This window comes from Aphelocoma coerulescens, chromosome 6, assembly GCF_041296385.1.
Source record: "Aphelocoma coerulescens isolate FSJ_1873_10779 chromosome 6, UR_Acoe_1.0, whole genome shotgun sequence".
Lineage (NCBI taxonomy): Eukaryota > Metazoa > Chordata > Aves > Passeriformes > Corvidae > Aphelocoma > Aphelocoma coerulescens.
The window spans coordinates 28,821,943-28,839,946 of NC_091020.1; the positions used below are offsets into that span (position 1 = coordinate 28,821,943).

General features: G+C 40.9%; 1 protein-coding gene across 5 annotated transcripts in view; it reads right to left on the minus strand.

Annotated features, from left to right (window-relative positions):
• Positions 1 to 16,735, minus strand: part of CCDC186 (coiled-coil domain containing 186) — a 35,743-nt gene extending 19,008 nt beyond the window's left edge. For 2 of the 5 annotated variants that reach the window (XR_011151799.1, XM_069020062.1), the window contains exons 1-3: positions 16,598 to 16,735; positions 15,896 to 15,977; positions 2,188 to 2,878 (exon numbers count right to left, since the gene is read on the minus strand). Coding sequence is in view for 4 of the 5 variants with exons in the window: in XM_069020062.1 (XP_068876163.1) it covers positions 2,188 to 2,861 (674 nt within the window). In the remaining variant the exon portion in view is untranslated. Of the gene's footprint in view, positions 1 to 2,187; positions 2,879 to 15,895; positions 16,010 to 16,354; positions 16,373 to 16,597 lie in introns of those variants that run through there. The other 3 variants (XM_069020063.1, XM_069020064.1, XM_069020065.1) reach the window with 3 other exon arrangements.
• Positions 16,736 to 18,004: the final 1,269 nt, after the last annotated feature.

Sequence of the window (18,004 nt, forward strand, 5' to 3'; positions counted from 1 at the left end):
CTGTGAATTTTATTGGGAAGCCAGAAACCCTAAAAATATCCATGAAAGCTTTACAAGAAAGAAAAATAATAATGTTGTGCAAGTAGAACTTAACTGCAAAACAGCAAGCAGCAACCTCCTTTGAGGAAATTGCTTGTTTCCAGCATTTTAGGGTTGTTGTGGTCCATAATGACATGGGACATTCGGTAACCCTATGAAATTACAAAACTGTAAATGTTAGTAATTTTAAGGTAATGTAAGACAGTAACTTTCAGTCAGATAGTTACACCAGTCAAATGTCTGAAAACACAGAGTTTATTAATTTCATGGACTTCTCAGAAGTTCACATGGAAGAACCCATGTTCTTACCAGGTTCACAACCTGGTAAGAAACACAATCCTGATTTTTTTTAAGTCCTAAGTACGTAACAAGTATCCATGTTGAATTTTTACCAATAGTTCCAGTTCAACTCAGCTGTTTGACCACACCTATCTTGACATTCTAGCATAAAACTCAGAAATAACATTGTCAGAACTGCTGAATAAAGAGTCTCAAACGTATTTACATGTTTGTAGATACTATTACATGGTGGGTATTTTAGGCCACTAATTGCATGAATTTTTGGGAGGCATGCATTTACCTGAAAAACATACTTAAACATCCCTTTATCCCCTCCCCTCTACTGAAAAAAAAAAATCTCTAACCAGTCTCCTAAATTATAAGGAATTCAAAACCATCAGTTATAGAGAGCTTAGCACTTGTGATCTGCTTTTTAATCTATTAATGAATATTCCAGGATTACAAATTCTTAATTCATGCCACAGCTGCTCACGTATATATTTAGATTCTGATCACAGGAGACAACTGGGCTACTTCCAGAACGATGTTACAAGAAATTCTGCTGATCATAAAGTAAGGCACAAAACAAATACAACCCAGAATACCCTTTGGACCAAACACAAAATGCTCCACAGCAGTTTCACACTCTTGAGGCGAGTTGCCAAGTGTCAGATGGGTGCAGCTGGCCAAAAAAAGAGACATGGTTTTATATAAAGCCTTCTGGAGGCATACATAGCATACGCACATATATAAACACTTGTCTCTAAGAAAGTAATTCTGAGGCTGAAAATGCTGCTCTGCCTCTACCATGAACAAGTAAAACTCTTTACCTCATGATTTCCTCAAATTACCCCTCTCTACACACCCACCACTTCAGATTCCCACTCCTCCTCTGGTAACTTCTGAATGTCTAACTGTGCATTCTCCAGCTTTCCTGTCATCAGGTGACTTTCCTCACATGGATGGTTTCTGTCAGTGAAGTGCAAGAAAATACTTTCCCTACTGGGAGACCCTCTCCCTCTATCTGGTTTCCCTTCCTTTGATGTCCTCCCATAAAATGATTTCGGAGAGCCTTATATGAAAAGTAGGACACTCATTTTCAGCTCTACAAAAAGGAATAAATAAGAAGTTAGAGGCTACATTTTGTTAGCAAAAAAACATTTCTAAAGAGGTAACAAAGTATTAAACACCAAGTAAGGAATCATGAAATCAAGAAATGAAATGGCTTTTGATGAACAGAAATATTCATGTTGAATACTGCCTAGCAGAACTATTAAGCACAGTTCATTATAGCAACACTTACAAGCCACGCATTTCAGAAGTCCTCCTATAAAATGTGGAAAGTGCAGTTCATCTATAAATGACACTTCTAACTCAAACAATACTCTCAGCTGATTAACAACTTTGCTGGATGATGGCAGGAGATTGAATACTACTTGAAAAAGAAACAAGCAATTTTAAACATAAATAAAATGCCCATTGTGGGAGTTAGTACTTTCAAAGGCTCATTTCTCCACAGACACATACGGACTGAATGAATCCTGGACTATTTTTGTATCACCATTACTGCTGCAGTATTTAAGTAATTCTAGACATTGGCAGGGTATTCAATGACACAGTTGGCTATTCAGTTCCTGCCAAATCCTGCAAGAATTCAGACATCAAAGCACACACTTTTATTTACAAGTACATACCACAAGTAAAAATGATTCTTCCCTCAAAAAGCAATCAAAAAAAGCTCATTAACTATTCTCATACCAACTCGAGACAACTTGCTTCATACCAAAATGTTGTACACTGGTGCACAACACACAGCCAGAATTGTTCAGCACACAGGTCCAACCATGATGCTCATACTCAAATACTCACTTTGTAATGGTTTGTTCTTGCTGCAGGTATTTATCTTGCACACATTTTTCAAACAGAGCCAAGGCATGTTCTCCCTTTTGCACACCATTGGGGAGCTTTGGTCCCTTTGAAAAATCCGTGGATAAGAGTTCAGACTCTATTTCCTTTAGCAAATCCTCCTGTGAGGAAGTCTGATGTATTGTGGAAATAAGCTTCTTTGTGCAGTCTGTGTCATAAGGGCTTTCTGAATAGATTTTATCGCTTGATTTTTTCACAAAGTCAGATTCCTCCCTCAGATCCTGTAATATTTCCATTAATGATTGTTCTGTCTGGTTAGTTTTTGGATCACGTTGTTCAAGTTCTTCATTAGGTAAATGTTCTGGTTTTGTGGAGCCTTCTGCCTGCCTTTCACAGTAGGCACTGGCAGAGCAGTCTGCCCCTCCAGACTGCTGCTGTCCTTCTGCTGGGACCCCATTGCTGCTTATGTCAACAGCTGCTGAATCCTGATCTGAGGGCAACAAACTTGGTTCCCTTTCCAAGACACCAGCATCACCTCCAGCGCAACTGATGCTTGAGCAGTCCTCCATTCCAGATGTTTTACCAGACTTTTCATCATCTGGGGACTTGGAAGAGGCATCATCTGACCGACTGACTGGTTCCAGTGTGCTCTGCATTTCTGGTAAATATTCCTCCATAATCTTCCTTCAGAAATCTAGATGTAGAATTCATATTGGAACATATTACATACAATATCAAAAGAGATTGAGATAAGGGAAATAATGGCTACCAGAAAATAAAATTCAAAGTGAAAAAATATTTAGGTTAAGTGTTATATAGAGTTTGTTGCTCTTTCAGCCCAACTTTTAAGTAAATGCTCCAATACAAGTTTTTCTAAGAGAAGCTGAGAAACCAGGGATAGCGAACAGGAAGCAGTGAGATAGTAAATGCCAAGACAATAAAAAAGCAGCACCTTTTAAAATTAATAACTCTACCGTTTAAATCCACAAAAATTCCAAGTAATCACTTCTAAAAAATACTTAATGACAATACATTAAAAAAAACCTAAGCATCTAGGATCTTACAGCTTTCACTTTCCTACAAGCAATCTGAAAGCAACAATATGTCTTGACTGACTTATTTTTACAACACAGGATGACTCCCTGGTCCAGCCAGAATACTCAATTTCCTTACTGTCACGTCCTCACTGAGCATCCATACAGCAAAATGCAGCTGTACCCAGGAACCTAAGGGAAGGGGCTGGGGGAGGATGGGGGTGAGATTCTCTTTTCCCATCTGCTTTCAAGCAACCAAAATCCCCTGTGGAAGAGCACAGATGGTCTTTGGCAGATCTGCTCTCTCAAACAGTAGCTTGCAAAGCAAGGACTTAAAAAGCTCTGTAGAAGCTCACTAGAAGGACACCATATTGAGATCCAAATAGCCAGAATACTTATGGAAGAGCCTGGGTATAATGTTGTATCTTCTTTTTCCAGAATCCCAGATGGCTGCGTGTCTGAAAAGACTACTGGCATTTTCAGCAAGCACAAGAAGCCCTTACTTCCATTAGGAGAAATTCATTACAGCAGTCTTAACTTTTATATGCAACCTTATCCTCCTACACCAGATAATTTACGCTACTTAAAACAAGGCAAATTTTTCAATTATAAATTCAACTCTGCTATTCCAAGCGTCATCTCAAAGGAAGTGCTTACATGCCACAAATTTTTTCCATCTTTACTTTCTGACTTGTTCAGTTCTCCCTTACACAGCCACACCATCTGAGCCACTCAGGTACTTGCTCCATGCTCCTCCTTTGCCTCAGCCTCAAAGGAAACCCCTTTGTGCTACTTGGCTTCACTCCACTCCCCCAGAGTCCTGCCTTATTAACCACCACTTCCTACTGAGGCTCAACATTGTTAAAACAGAGGGATAGAAGTCCCATTAGATCTGTCCCCAATTGCTACCGCTGTCACCTTTCACTGTTAGGCACAAAGGCAGCTTCAGCCCAGCTGTTTCTACCAGGAAACACCACCCCACAAAACACCAACTCAAGTACCTGAAACCAACAGTTTGGCTACAACTGGGACTTAATCAACAAGAGGGAAGCACATGGAAAACTGAGCATTCAGCTTGGAGTACAGACGGGAATGTATCACACACCTGGACAAGAGTCACAAATCAGCAAATGAGAAACACATATTTTTTAAGAAAAAAGCAAACCACCTTTTCTTTTTTTGGTTTCAAATCCAAAAAAATCCTCAATGCTACAGCCTCTAACCCAGTACAAATCAGTAGGAACCAGACCATAAGCAGTTAGGGAGAGGTACAAATGAGAACAGAGATCAGGAATGAGAGAGTCCATACAATGTGACACTTTCTCAAGGATTCCCCGTTTTACAAACAGATCTTCTCTGGTACTAATAAAATCCCTAATTCCCCTTTGCTTCAAAAGATTTATGTTTAGGTCAGTACTGGAACCAGCAAACCCCACCACTTGGTTTGTGCCATCCAAACAAATGGTCTTTTGGAATGTATCTACCCTTTGATAACTTCTGCTGGTAATGGAAGTTCACAATGTACTACTGTTCTCAAAAAAAAACAACCTCAACTGACAATCTCAACATGCAACCAAAAATGAACATAACTGCAAGAGAAAGTATTCAGTTTAATAGCAGCAGAACACATTAGTTCCTACTTAATTAAAATGCTGTTAAAAACCAATGCTTTCAGACTAGTGCACTTTAAACAATCAATAACTAGAAGATAATTTGCAAATGATGCAGTTAAGATGGAAGAAAAATTCACCTTCTAGTATCTGTTCCCTCTTCTCAAAAGTAGTCTGTAATACACACTCAGCTGTAAAAGACACTGTATTACCATAAAGCTGAAGAACTGGTTTTTTCTCTAGTAGTTACACCAGTCTAAGTTCTTGATGATGCTTTCTCTGTAACGATCAGAGGGTTTTTTTACCTCAATTTAAGCCTTTTTTAAAGTACTTTCTGAAGTGTTACAGAACTTCCCAAAATGTGCAGTTGTTTGATGCGCTGCCTCAAACCTGCTTGTGACTGCCCAGCTGCTGCAGTTCACCATTACCACAAGAAAGGGAGTGGTAAAATCGTATACATGAACTTCCATGTTGGTTGTTACACATAAAATTTCCAGTCCAGTTAGCAAACTGGAAGGTATTTATCTCCATATGGAAGCAACAAGTGAAAAATACAGCCCTATTAAGAGAGTACATTAGGAAGGTCATTAAGTTTTCTTTTTACTGTGTTACTTCCTTCTGTAAATAATACTGTGAATTAGTATTACAAAGACTAATCTACATGGAAGCAGAAATACAATTATTTGCACAACTCAGTGACAGAGAAGAAAAAAAAGCCACTGACTTAATATCCAAAATAACTTAGTTATTATTACTCATTTAAAAAGTGTAGATTTTATATCAAACTCATGGGGAATTTGAGTAATGATTATACAAATCAGTTAAAGGATGAAAAGTAAATTATGATGACTCAGTGTTCCCTGCAGTCATAGTTTAATTTTCAGTGGTACCTAGAATATAATTTACCACATTAAGTTCAGTCTTTATGATTCCAATACTGGATTTTAGCCTTATCTACCTGCACCTGTTCATGAAATACATAGATTTCCCCTGCCCCCCCACTGAATAGTATTAGCTTTTATGTTCTAATTACTAACTTTTAAATAGAAATTAAGTAATTCATCACAGGATCACAATTTATTTTCACACCAAAAATGTCCGGACAAAGAAATCATGTGGAGCAGGTGTCAATGCAAATTCATACTGATATTCAAATGTCTCTTGAATATCCTAAGTTTGTCGTGCCTACCTCAGGCAACCGAATATAATAGATACTTCCTATATATAATACCAGAGACAGAAAACTGCAGTGATTCCACTAAAGAAAAGGTTCACGGTTTGTAAGCAAAACATTTTGTGTGATAAAAGGATCAACACAGACCAGCAGTAGCCAGCTGAAATGAAACATGCTAATATTTGACTGTTTCATATCAAACATACAAATCCATCAAGCTCCAGATAATATTTGGACACCACCTGATAGGAGCTACATGCCTTTCCAGGTTTAATATCCATCCTCTAATACCCTACTCATCCTTATAAATGACTTTTCCAAAATCAGGGAAGTACTAAGGTTACATATATCGCATTAAGAAAACAAAAGAGTTTAGCGTCTTTTCTGATGTCTTCAGAATGCATCAAAAACAATCAAAAAGGAAAATCTTGACTGAAGCTAAATGAACTGGCTTATGTAATATGCTTAAACATCAAACAAGCACACAGTGTGTTGAGTGACAGCAAAGTGCTGGGTTCTTGCACTGTTTTGCAAAGTTTCTACCTTCAACCACCTGCTCTGCTCCTTCCTTAGGCCTGATGATCATGTTAACAGTAGGGTACAAGTGTGTTGCTCCTGGTCCCATCCGTGTGATGTTTGTCCCACCCCTCACTTTGCGTTCCTTCTGCTGCAGGTGCCACAGGAACTTCTCAAAGCAGCACTTTGAGAGTGGCCCAGCCCAAGCCTGCTTGCCCACATACCACAAATGACTGCCATCCATCTAGGGCAGCATGTGAAAAGCTCTGTCACTGCCTTGTGACAGCTTCTGCAGCCGTGACAGGACTCTTTGCTGTGACTGGACTCATGTAACTGGTCTGACCAGTCGTTCTCCTCCTCTGATTTACAGCTCAAAATTAGCCTGACACTCTAACACACCTTCCCCATGCTCTTGCTTCTGTTCCACAGCAGAGGAGGCAGCTGGCTGTTTTCCCCCAGTGCAGTGATACAAAGCAACGTGAGTAGAAATGCATCAATTCAGACCCTGCTAATGTGAGCAGCAGGAATGAGGAACACGAGCACAGCTCAGCCACGTCTGCAAAACATCTCCCTATGCATCAGAATAGAGGCAAGTTGAACTCTTCAAAACCAGAAATGCCTTTTTTAAAAACAGCTACTGCTTTTTCTCATCACAGATGTGCTCTTCAAAGATGCGAAGAGCATACATACTTTTCATAATTACTCACAAAACTAAGTTTAAATCTGCATCAGCACATATGATCTCCAAGTTCCAATGTAATATCTAAAATGAGTAAGAAGTTAAACAGCAGGCACAGGACACAACATGAAAGGCTAGTACTGGCAAGGGTTACAACCATTTATCACACTACTTACGCTGAGAGGTGCTCATCTGCTAAATTGCTGATAGCACAACTGACTGCAATCAGAGGCAGAGAGCAGAGAGCTGGCCAATAGAGTGAGTGAACAGCACACCAGCTTTTGAATACAAATGTCTCCCAGGTATGTCAGGGAATGCAAAGACTCGGGAAATAGCAATTTTTTCATTCACTTTCTGTTACACAACAGAAACGTCTTCTATTAACTGCTAACCAAATGATAAAAGTAAGAACAAATACGACAATGATTCATTTAAGCTCTTCAAGGAAGTATCTGACACAATGTAAGTAATTGATTCTCTTGGGAGAACATCAAAAATCTCAATACATGCTCCTGTAACAGGCCAGCAAAAAGAAGAAAAAAAAAATTTCCTGCAGCTACCTTCAGCAGCAGTCCAGAGAAGGTTATGCTTTAACAGCAAATTCTCATTTCAGAGTCCATCTGCTGGCACAGAGAAAAGCAGTTTCTGTAACACTGGGTCCTCCTCCTTTGCTGAAAGTACATACACTCCTACCTTTTTAAGGAAGCTGTTGGCACCCTCATCCCTTGGCTATTCATCTGCTGTATTGGTTGAAAATCCTTCCCCCCACAGCAGTACTGCTAATTCTAATCAGGAACGCTGCCTTGCCCAGCTCTAGACTACTATCCAGTGAGTACAGGCACGTGCCGAGGTTCTGGTATGTTTTAATTCAATATTATGCCATTTCAAACTGCCTGTCTTTTCCATCTTCCTGTTGAATGCAAACGTGATTCTTTTAAATCCCTGGCTACAAAGGCCTTTCCTAAGCAGATGTACTACTAATGCTAGCATTTAATTTCATTAAATAGATAGAATTTGACCCAAACTCTCAACACTTACATTGTAAATAGTCAAGAAGGAGGAAATGACTTTGCTTCAGCCAATTTCAAAATACATGTGAGATGACAACTAAAGAAACATATTAAATGGTAATCTTCAGGAATCTTCAGCTGAGGTGTGGCTATCTAGAAGACTTTACTAACAACAAGGGAAAAAAGAAAGTGTGCCTTGTCACCTAGTAACTATCACAATGGGGCCCTTTAGAACAAACAGATTAAAGAATGACAGAAGGGTATGCCTGGGGTGAGCAAACTTAAGTCAAGGTCCTGAGAAACAAAAATCACTGCTTCAAGAGAAAAAAAACATATATTTACACCTCAATGCCTGAAAGTACTGCAGAGAGAGGGGTAAAAAAGTGCAGGAGGGAGGGAATAATGCTTCATAGGTGTGTGCATATACAAAACCTTGTTCAACCCAGGCTTGAAATGAAAGTGAAGAGCATTGAGATAAGCGACTCTGAAGCACAAAACCTTCTCAAAGGGGAATAATAAGAAGTTAATACAGCAAATGCAGTTTACCAGACAGATTCAACTACACATTACATAATCTAATGGCCAGTAGGAGTCAATTATTTCAGCTCCTTTCAACAAGAAAGGGTTTTGCATCATCTTTGGGTCAATGTTTTCCATTCCTGGCTGTGCTCCTAAGAGAGGCCTTGTAGCACAGTCACTGATGAAGAGGAAATCAACTCTCCAAACAAGTACACATGCAGTCTACGAAATTGTGAAAAAGCAGTTCTCGCATCAGCTCATACCATATATACTCTTCACCTCCGGACATGTAAAAAACATCCAAACAGAAACAAGCTCATTTTTAAACAAAAGTACAAAGTAGCTTTCCTTCCAGTTCATATTGGTCACAGCAGAGTACTCAAATAGCCTTTAGTAATAGACTGAAGTCTCAAAACTATTCAAAGCTGCCATACAGATGTGATGCATTTCAGAGAGGAGGTGGGGGACAAGGAAAGGAGTGATGAAATGCTCCATCAGTCACAAGCAGATGACTCCAACACTCAGCAGTGTCCTAAGTACCATGACACAGCCAGGCAAGCAGCTCAGTGACAGAAAAACGTGATGACACCAACAGAAGCAGCCCAAGTTCCCAGAAGTCCCTGCTGCTCTTATATGGATGTCACCTTAGGACTCAGAGTTGGTTTATCACTGCAGTGTGTGCCGTAAACTTGATAAGGAACCATTGCCCACCTCTAAACAAAGTCCATGTATTTACAGGAAAAACCTATCTAGAAAATAAGGCCCTTGAAATTGCTTCAGAGCAATTCTCTTTAAGCTGTAATTTGTGATCTGTGCTTCCTGGTTCTTTGTTAAGAACTGGATGGTAACTCGTAAAATTGCTGCTGTTACTCTTTATTTTGCTTTCCAAAATGGCACATTCTGAAGATAAGTTCCACTGGAAATTCATCATAAAAATCACTGGAAATTCATCATAAAAATCCAAGCAAACACCCTTAAGCAGCAGTCTCTTCAGCTCTGTTAACACTCACTATCCTTCCGTATTGGTTCTGGTTTCTGAACTCTGCAGTTCGGGTTTAGTGCTCAATGTCAGCAGCCAAGAGAAGGGATGCTTGTCCTTTGGAGACAGCTAGAAAACAGGTTTACTCTTAACAGACTCCCCAGTGATAGCAAATAATTACTTCTTTTCCCTAGTAACACACCAAAAGACTGGGCAGCAACACACAGCTCAAATAACCAGCTGTCTATCCCAGGCACTGTTACTGTTCTCTGCAACACACTCCAAATGATTTTACAAACATCTCTGCTCTTCTCTATCCTTCTCTCCAATTGAATCAAAAATGTCTGTTCATGAGTTTACAGAGATTCATGTTTGCTAGCAGATCCCAATGTTGTGGGAGCAAGAAAGGTAAAAATAGCTTCATTTTGACACCGAAGGTCCTGGATGCAGACATTTATGAATCACTCCAGTTCTGGCAAAAGTGAATTTAGGAAAGCAGACATACAGCTTGCCTACATACACAGAAAGTTGTGGGGTTTCTCTCTGTATAGCCCAGTACTAGATGAACAGAAAATTCTACAGCCCAGCTAAACCAGGTAGAAATGTAATGCTTTCACAATGACTGCCCTGTTTGTTCACCTGCAATACTTCAAAAACCAAAGTAGAGCACTGAAGCACCTGAAACTGTAGCTGGTCTAAAGACATACCAGGAACTGTTCATTTCTATTACTCCAGCTTTCTAACAGCCCTCTGAACACGAGGCCTGTTCAGTGATGTGTTATATCTGAAAAAAGAAGTACTTTTAACTTAGCTGTGCAATCTTTCAAAGATTATCCAATAACAAAATAATAAAGGTTAAAAAGCCAAGATACACACACCAAAAGGCTACTAAAAAACTCCAAACTACCAGCTAAACCTAGAACTGGGATGTCTGAAAGAGAGATTTTTTTTTTTTTTTTAACAATGAAAAGCATTATCCTCATGAAATTATAACTGCAAAGAAAATACTGACTTTTTTTTCCCTGTATCACCCAATAGCAAATTAAAATGCAGTCATGTGAATTTGCAAGAGGAAGCTACGTGCATTTTACAGCTATTTTGAAGATTTACACTTACACCTCAAGTCACACTGTAAAACACTTTCCCATCACTCCAGCCTTCCAACTACCCCTTAAAGCTCTCAGCAGCCTACACAGACACACCTACAGACCAGACTCAGCTACAAATGAAACTTCCACTATGTCTTACAGTGTTCTGTGTTTTGACCTGTAAAAGCACTCAGCACAAGTAGTTCCTCACCTTAGCAAATATAAAACTGAGGTGAACTGAGACTTCAGCTCTTTCTGCTAGAATGGAATCTAACACTTACTTCACATGCAAGCAAGGACTGACTTTTAGTTCAGTAATATTGGGCAGTGTTTCAAAACATGCCTTTTTTCTGACATAATTTTCAAAAATTCTTATAAAGAAAGATCAGCAATGCCCTAAATCTATCCTGAGACAGCAGTGTTACATTTAACCATTGGAAGTTGTTATTGAACAATAATTTCAGTTTCAGAAAGGAGGCCAGTGTACATGCCAACTCAGAATCAATATATACTCCACCATTTAAACTACTCTGCCTCCTATTCATTCATGTTAAAGAATATATAATATTAAATTCCAATCCATAGATTGATTTTTACACATGGTTCATTACACTCAAGCAGAATCCCATCTTGGAAGCACCTCTTGTCATGTAAGCATCTACTGAAGCTCATGAAGCAAAGATAAATACATAACTTTAACAAAACCCCATTTATCATTTATGGTGCAATAATGGGTTGGTTCTTTTCCCAATCACTGCAGTATAGACCAAAGGCTCTGCTAAACAGATTTTTTTATATTGCCTTACATTTCCACTCACACATCTATGAAATGAAGTGACATATGACTGAAATGTCAACAGTCAAAAGACCTTCGTGATGAAGCTCTGATGCTCATCAGAAGACCCCAATAAAAGCAAAAGCTGCACATGAGCACCACTTGAACAGTTCAGTTACAGACCCAATTCCCTCTTGCAGGCTCCTGAGCAACAGAGTAGAAGCGCTTTAGGCAGTTCAATTGCAAATTTAAGAGTTAATGTGAGATGCAATATAATCCAGTGTAACACCGGAGATGGACTTTGAATTTCAAAGACTTAATTAGGATTTATTGGCTGAAGAATACTGAAGAGAACAATAATGGTATGTAGAGTTTTCTTAACAAGTCACACACGAAGCAACCAGCAACCTAATGTAAAAAAGCTTCAGAAATGCCACAGCCTTTTATCAAAAAGAACAAAACTTGCCTGTAGTTTGTTCCACAAAGAACTGTTCCTCTTCTTTAGCTATCACGCTATAAAATATTCTATTAGAAACACAATCTTAGATGAATCACAACAGAAAAATACTTTCTATTATCTTTGAAGTCATTATCCTAATACAGAGATATTAAAGTAACCATTAAGAGCCAGACAACTGTTAGAATCAGCTACCATTTCAATTCAGTTTCCAACCTACTGCACTCAGGTAAGAGATGAAGCTGTTAGACAGTTTACATACTACCATGAGTATAAAGCCAACCCAACAAGACTGCTAAACAATAATTTGGGGGTAAAAAACATTTCTAGCTTCTTACAGTTGTGTTGCTCATTGCAAAACCCAAGATGCCTCTCTTCAAGAACTTTTCACATCTTTATTACACAATAATCATTATTTAAGCGAACTAAAATGCTTTTCCAAGTCAGTGCCAACCTGTCATTGCATCAGCACTCTTGCTAACAATTTTACATGACAGTAAGACTAAAAACAAAATTCAAGAGAAATTTTATAGTTTGTTTTAGCTCACTGTAATCCTAATAATACTTTTACCTAAACTAATCTGGACAGACTGCACACACCTTTCTACTTCACTTGTTGGGTGAAGTTTTTGGTTTCTTTTTCCTAAGGCTACTTTTTCCTTAACTACTGTCTACTAGTCAACACACTGACTAGCAAAACAAACTTTCCTATTGTTTCCGATATATACCCAGCTTACCTGTGTTTTGCATGGTATCTTTCACAAGAACTCTGTCACAAAAGGCTTCCTCAGACTAAGCATAATGTCACCAGGTAACACTGCAAAACAGGGAAGTATCTCAAATAACAGAGATACTTCTGTCTTCAACTGAAGTTTATGATAAAAAAAAGAAGAGAATTCTGCTAAAGAAGTTCTGTTGTACATGAAAAGATAGAAAACGCAGCTCTACTGCAGAGCAGCTCTGTAGACGGACAAATCAAAAATTTGAACTAAATTGAAAGGGACTGGGATAAAAAGGTCTCAAAAAGCAGGTGTTTCACATGATCTAGTGTGAGATGAATTTCAAACAGTCTTTCTGGCTTCAGGTTTATATATCTGATTACAATTCCACATCCAACATTAATCAGAGCAGCAAGCCACCCAAATTATGAAACACACTAAAAGGAGATGAACCGGATTGAAAAGCATCACACTGCCGAAGAGAGACAGAATTCTTAAGCTGAAGAGATGATGTGGATCACCACTGCTTGTATTCCATACAAAATAGAGGGTGGCCATGAAGTCACATGCTCTCAGTCTTCCCGTATTTACAGACGGCACATATAGGAAACAAAAGAAACACACCAGAGTCCCACCTACACTAGGTCTCCCGATATTAATTCATCACTTTTGCCCAAGATCAAATTAAAGTGGAAAAGCTGGCTGTACACTGGGACATTGAGTCCTTCAGCTCAGGCAGAACTTGACACAGCTCCTGACTCAACCCACACAAAGACCTGCTTTGATGCACATGCTCGAAGGGAAGGGAGTGGAACAGTGACTATACACAGTGGGTACTTTCAGGATTTCCTTACTTTTATCAGTTTAACACTCCAACTCAATTATTCTTCTCAGGTTTTTAATGTGACTTCATTAAACACCAATGGCAGTGCCAAGGTGCAAAGCTCAGCATTTCTATCAATTCTTTGAACACAAGACAAGTACTTTAAAAGACAAGGTTTAACTCAAACTTTGTATTTGCTTTCCTTTGCTCACATCACAAATTAGATAGTTGAACATAAATGTACGATTCTTTCAAGACAGCACCAGGTTTTCTATCAAACTCACGCACATAGTTAATATTCTGGTCATATTAACTCCATGTCTAGAGTCAACAGCCCAACTCCAAAATAAAGTTCATCAGTTAAGGTTTAACAAGTGAGGCTGGATTTGCTCCCATCATAACACAAGTCATGGGGTACACCTTGGGAGTGTTATTTTTTGTTGTATGAGCCCCAAGGTTGGAAGCTCATGTATCAGGGGAAAACAACATTATTAGCAACAGCATCCTCTTACTGTGAACATCACATGAGACTCGGATACTTCAGGATTTACACAGAGACTTGCAATCTTCTGTGTGTCTTCAGCACAGAACAGCTCTTACTCTTCCAAGTCAAGAAAATGAGTCTCTACTTCAGCAAGCAATGCAATGCCAGCAACAGCACTGCTGTCACCTTTCAGGTTTCAGCATCCTGCCTTTAGCTCTGCTTACAACAAGGCCAGGAGCTCTGTCTGTCCTTACTAGAACCCTGTTTGCATTCACGTTCTGACACTGGTAACATCACCTGTGCAAAGAAGAATGTCTTAAGGGAGGGGAAGAAACCGAATTTATGACTGAGTACACAACCTTGACAAAACACAAGATATTCTACAGATATTCTACACCTATAACAGAGCCATAACTCTTGTTCACACTACAGAAGCTGGAGCTCTGGCAGACCTTCTCAATAACCTGTAGTGTCATGGCACTGGTAAGACATGGATCTTGGTGTATTTGGCACTGGAGATTGCAGCATGTTAGCTTTTAATGGCTCTTTTCAAATGTTATTTCCAGAACATACAAAAGGCTGTAAAATTTCAACCATGGAATTACTGTCTGCATGATCACTGCACACTGAAAAACACCATTTGAGGGGATGGTAGAGTTCTATTGTTTTCAAACCTGACTTTCCAAGAGTTTCTCCAGTATCCCTGAAAACAAACAAGTAAACACTTCAATCCTTTAAGGATGTGAACTACTGTGAGCTCTACAGAAGCTCTGAGTTCTGTTAATTAAGCTAAGAGGTAGTATTATATACAATATTATTCCAGAATAAAAAATCCAGTATTCCATGTACTTCTTGAAATTAGGGTCATGATTTTCTCCTCTATTCTGACACTGATTTGTTTCTGATGAGATTTTTTCCCACCCTCAATTCGAGGCAGCAGGGTCTTTGGCTAGGACTTGAAGGTAAATATTATCCATAAGGCTTTCCAAGATTGTTTTTAGCAAATGGAAAATAAGTAAAGAACAAGTCAGCCCAGAACTAAATACAGGATACTGCTTCCTGGAGCCCACATCTACTAATTTAACATACCTAATAACACTATTAAATCCAGAAAAACAGTGCCTTTCTATTTTTCATAGCTCTTTAGAAAGCCAGCTTCAGGAAATTCAACATTAGCCTCAGGTAGTGTTAAGCAACAGAGCTGCTAATTAGAAGCAAATAAACGACTCTGTGCATTTGATTCTTCGATCCTTTTCTCAATACTGTGAAACAGTGAACCTCACAATGCCAACAAACATCTGTCAACAACCCCAAACCAAATCTTATAAAATGATAGAAAAACTGTTTTAAAACCAGACAAGAATGGATGACTGAAGATTTTCAGAAAAAGAAGAGCTCAAAGGCAATATAGAACTAGTTCCCTTTTTATAAAACAAATGACATTTCAAATGTCATCAACAGCCTCCTGAAACATCTTCATACTTTCAGTTTCTCGTATCTCCAGAGCTTAACCATCTCCTCCCTAAAGTCAACGGCAACATAAACATTTATAGCAGCCAGTGATTGCATTTCCTTGTCCATAGAGAAACAGAGCTGTGGCTCATAGTTTCAACAATTTCCTTACACAACAAAACATACTGGGACAGTGGCCATACCTGGGTTTTTAGTGTGTTCTGCTTGCAACACTTTGACTTCTGAAAAGCAGTTCCACAAGAAAATAAAGCAAACCACCACTAACACCGGAATGCCATACTCCTCATCTTACACACAGATTTCAACTCCCTAAGAAATCCTCTGCTGGTCTGCACAGAGTCTCGCTAGAAGTACACACGTATCAGACTCACCTGCGCAGACTGTTTTCCAGGACAAGAGCCAAAATCCGCAAGCCTACATCATAATCATCTCGCTGAAGTCCTTCTCTCAGACCTAGAAGGGCAAGCAGCTTTTGCAAATACCATCTGCGAAAACAAGGACACGTACCCTACCGCAACACCGCAGTTGACTCTAAAAAATAACCTTCATAACAGTTGCTGGGCTTTGTTATCTAATTATTTAACCATACAGCGAAATCAACACGCAGGCAATGAAACAGGACAACCTAATTAATAACGCGAAGAAGAATGCTGTACAGAAACAAAGAGATTACGAGCCAGCACAGAAGCCTACGCTGCCTGCTCGGAGGTCCCGACTGGGAAGGCTCTGCTGTGGCAGGACCTCACCCCCGGCCCTGCTGTCACCTCGCTCCCACCTCCTGCGCCTCGCCCACAGCCCTGGCGAGACCTGTGCCAGCCCAGTGCCCCCACCTGCACAGGGAGAGCCCCTTGCCACCCGGGGGAATTCTGCCTCCCTCCCGTCCTTCCTCCGCCCCCGCGGCCGCCAGGGTTTATCGCCCGCAGACAGTGAAGTGGATCAGCGACCCCGCGGCCCCTCCCGTCCCGTGGAGCCCCGGCGCCCTCGGCAAGCCCGGCAGCGTCCGCGGGGCTGGGGGGCGCCGGCTCCAAGCACCCGCCCGCCCTCTCCGCCCTTGCTGCGGCGCGGGCCCTCACCCGGTCGCTACGCGGGCGGCAGCAGCGGCGGCGGCAGCGCGGCCATGGCGAGCACAGCACAGCACAGCACGGCACAGCACAGCACGGCGCGGCCCCGCTCCCCCGCCGGCCGGCGCGGCCCGGCGCGCTGACACATCAACAAAGATGGCGGCGGCGGGAGGGGCCCGGCGGCGGCGGCGGGGCGGGACCGGGGCAGCCCCGGGCGGCGGGGCCGGCCCAGCCCGCGGGGGTCGCGGTTCCTGCGGTCCGTGCGGCCTCTGCGCTGCCGCTCGGGACGGGCCGCGGGTAAACGGGCACTCGCGACAGCCACGAGGATCAGGAGGTGACGCAGGACCCGTCTGACTGCCTTCCTTCTCCCTCGTGGTGCCACCGTGTTCCCACCCGCGCTGCCGAAAGCCTGCGATCCACCGACGGTGCTAAAAGCTCCGAGCGGCTGGATATAGGACACAGTGCCGTGGTATTAGTGCATTCTGCGCCGGGGGACACTTAGGTTGGACATTTAGAAGAATTTCTTCACAGAAATGGTGATTAGACATTGGAATGGGAGGCTGAGGGAGGTGCTGGAGTCACCATCCCTGGAGGTGTTTAAGGAAAGCCCGGACGTGGCACTCAGTGCCGTGCTGTGGTTCACAAGGTGGTGTTGGGCCACACGTTAGACTCCATGATCCCAGAGGTGTTTTCCAACCTAATTGACTCTGTGATTTCACAGAAGATCATTTCGGGCATGCGTCTAAAAATTGTTTCAATCTGGATGGGGTTTTCTTTCTCTTCTTGTTTAAACATACGACGTTTCTGGTCAAGGGATCTCATGTCAGGCATTCCATGGTGCTATCTAAGACCACGGCCCTGAGCAGCTGCCATACAGGAGGGATTTTTCACCCCAGCAGTCTTCAGAGAGATGGTCACGCAGATGCCTCTCCTTTTTGCAAGATCCAGTGCACAAGTAATGGCTAATAAAATCTTATCCCTTAAGTAAACTGCATTTCATTGTCCATAACCAACCCCTACATATGATGTCAAAACCCTCTACACCCGCATGCCATAAAAGAGTTAGTCCAGTGATGTTAATAATCAACTTCACTTAGCACCTGCCGGGACTTCATTCCTTAATCTGATTGGATTTCTTTTTTAAATGTGAAAAATTTGCTGGGTATCAAAAATCTGAACTACATTTCAGTGCTGGGATCAGCAGTTTTTCAGTGGAACACAAAGCTTTTTGGAATCCAGAGCATGGCATAAATGCTGTTTTATTTAATAAAAAATAAATGGAAAAAAATACCTTAGCAGACAAGCTGTTAAGTGAAAGCAGTTGTATTTCCTATAGCAGCTCAGCTAAAATAAGCACTGGCATCTCTCCTGCAGTAATATCTTAAACAAAACAGTAGAAAAGCAAATTAGAATCACTGA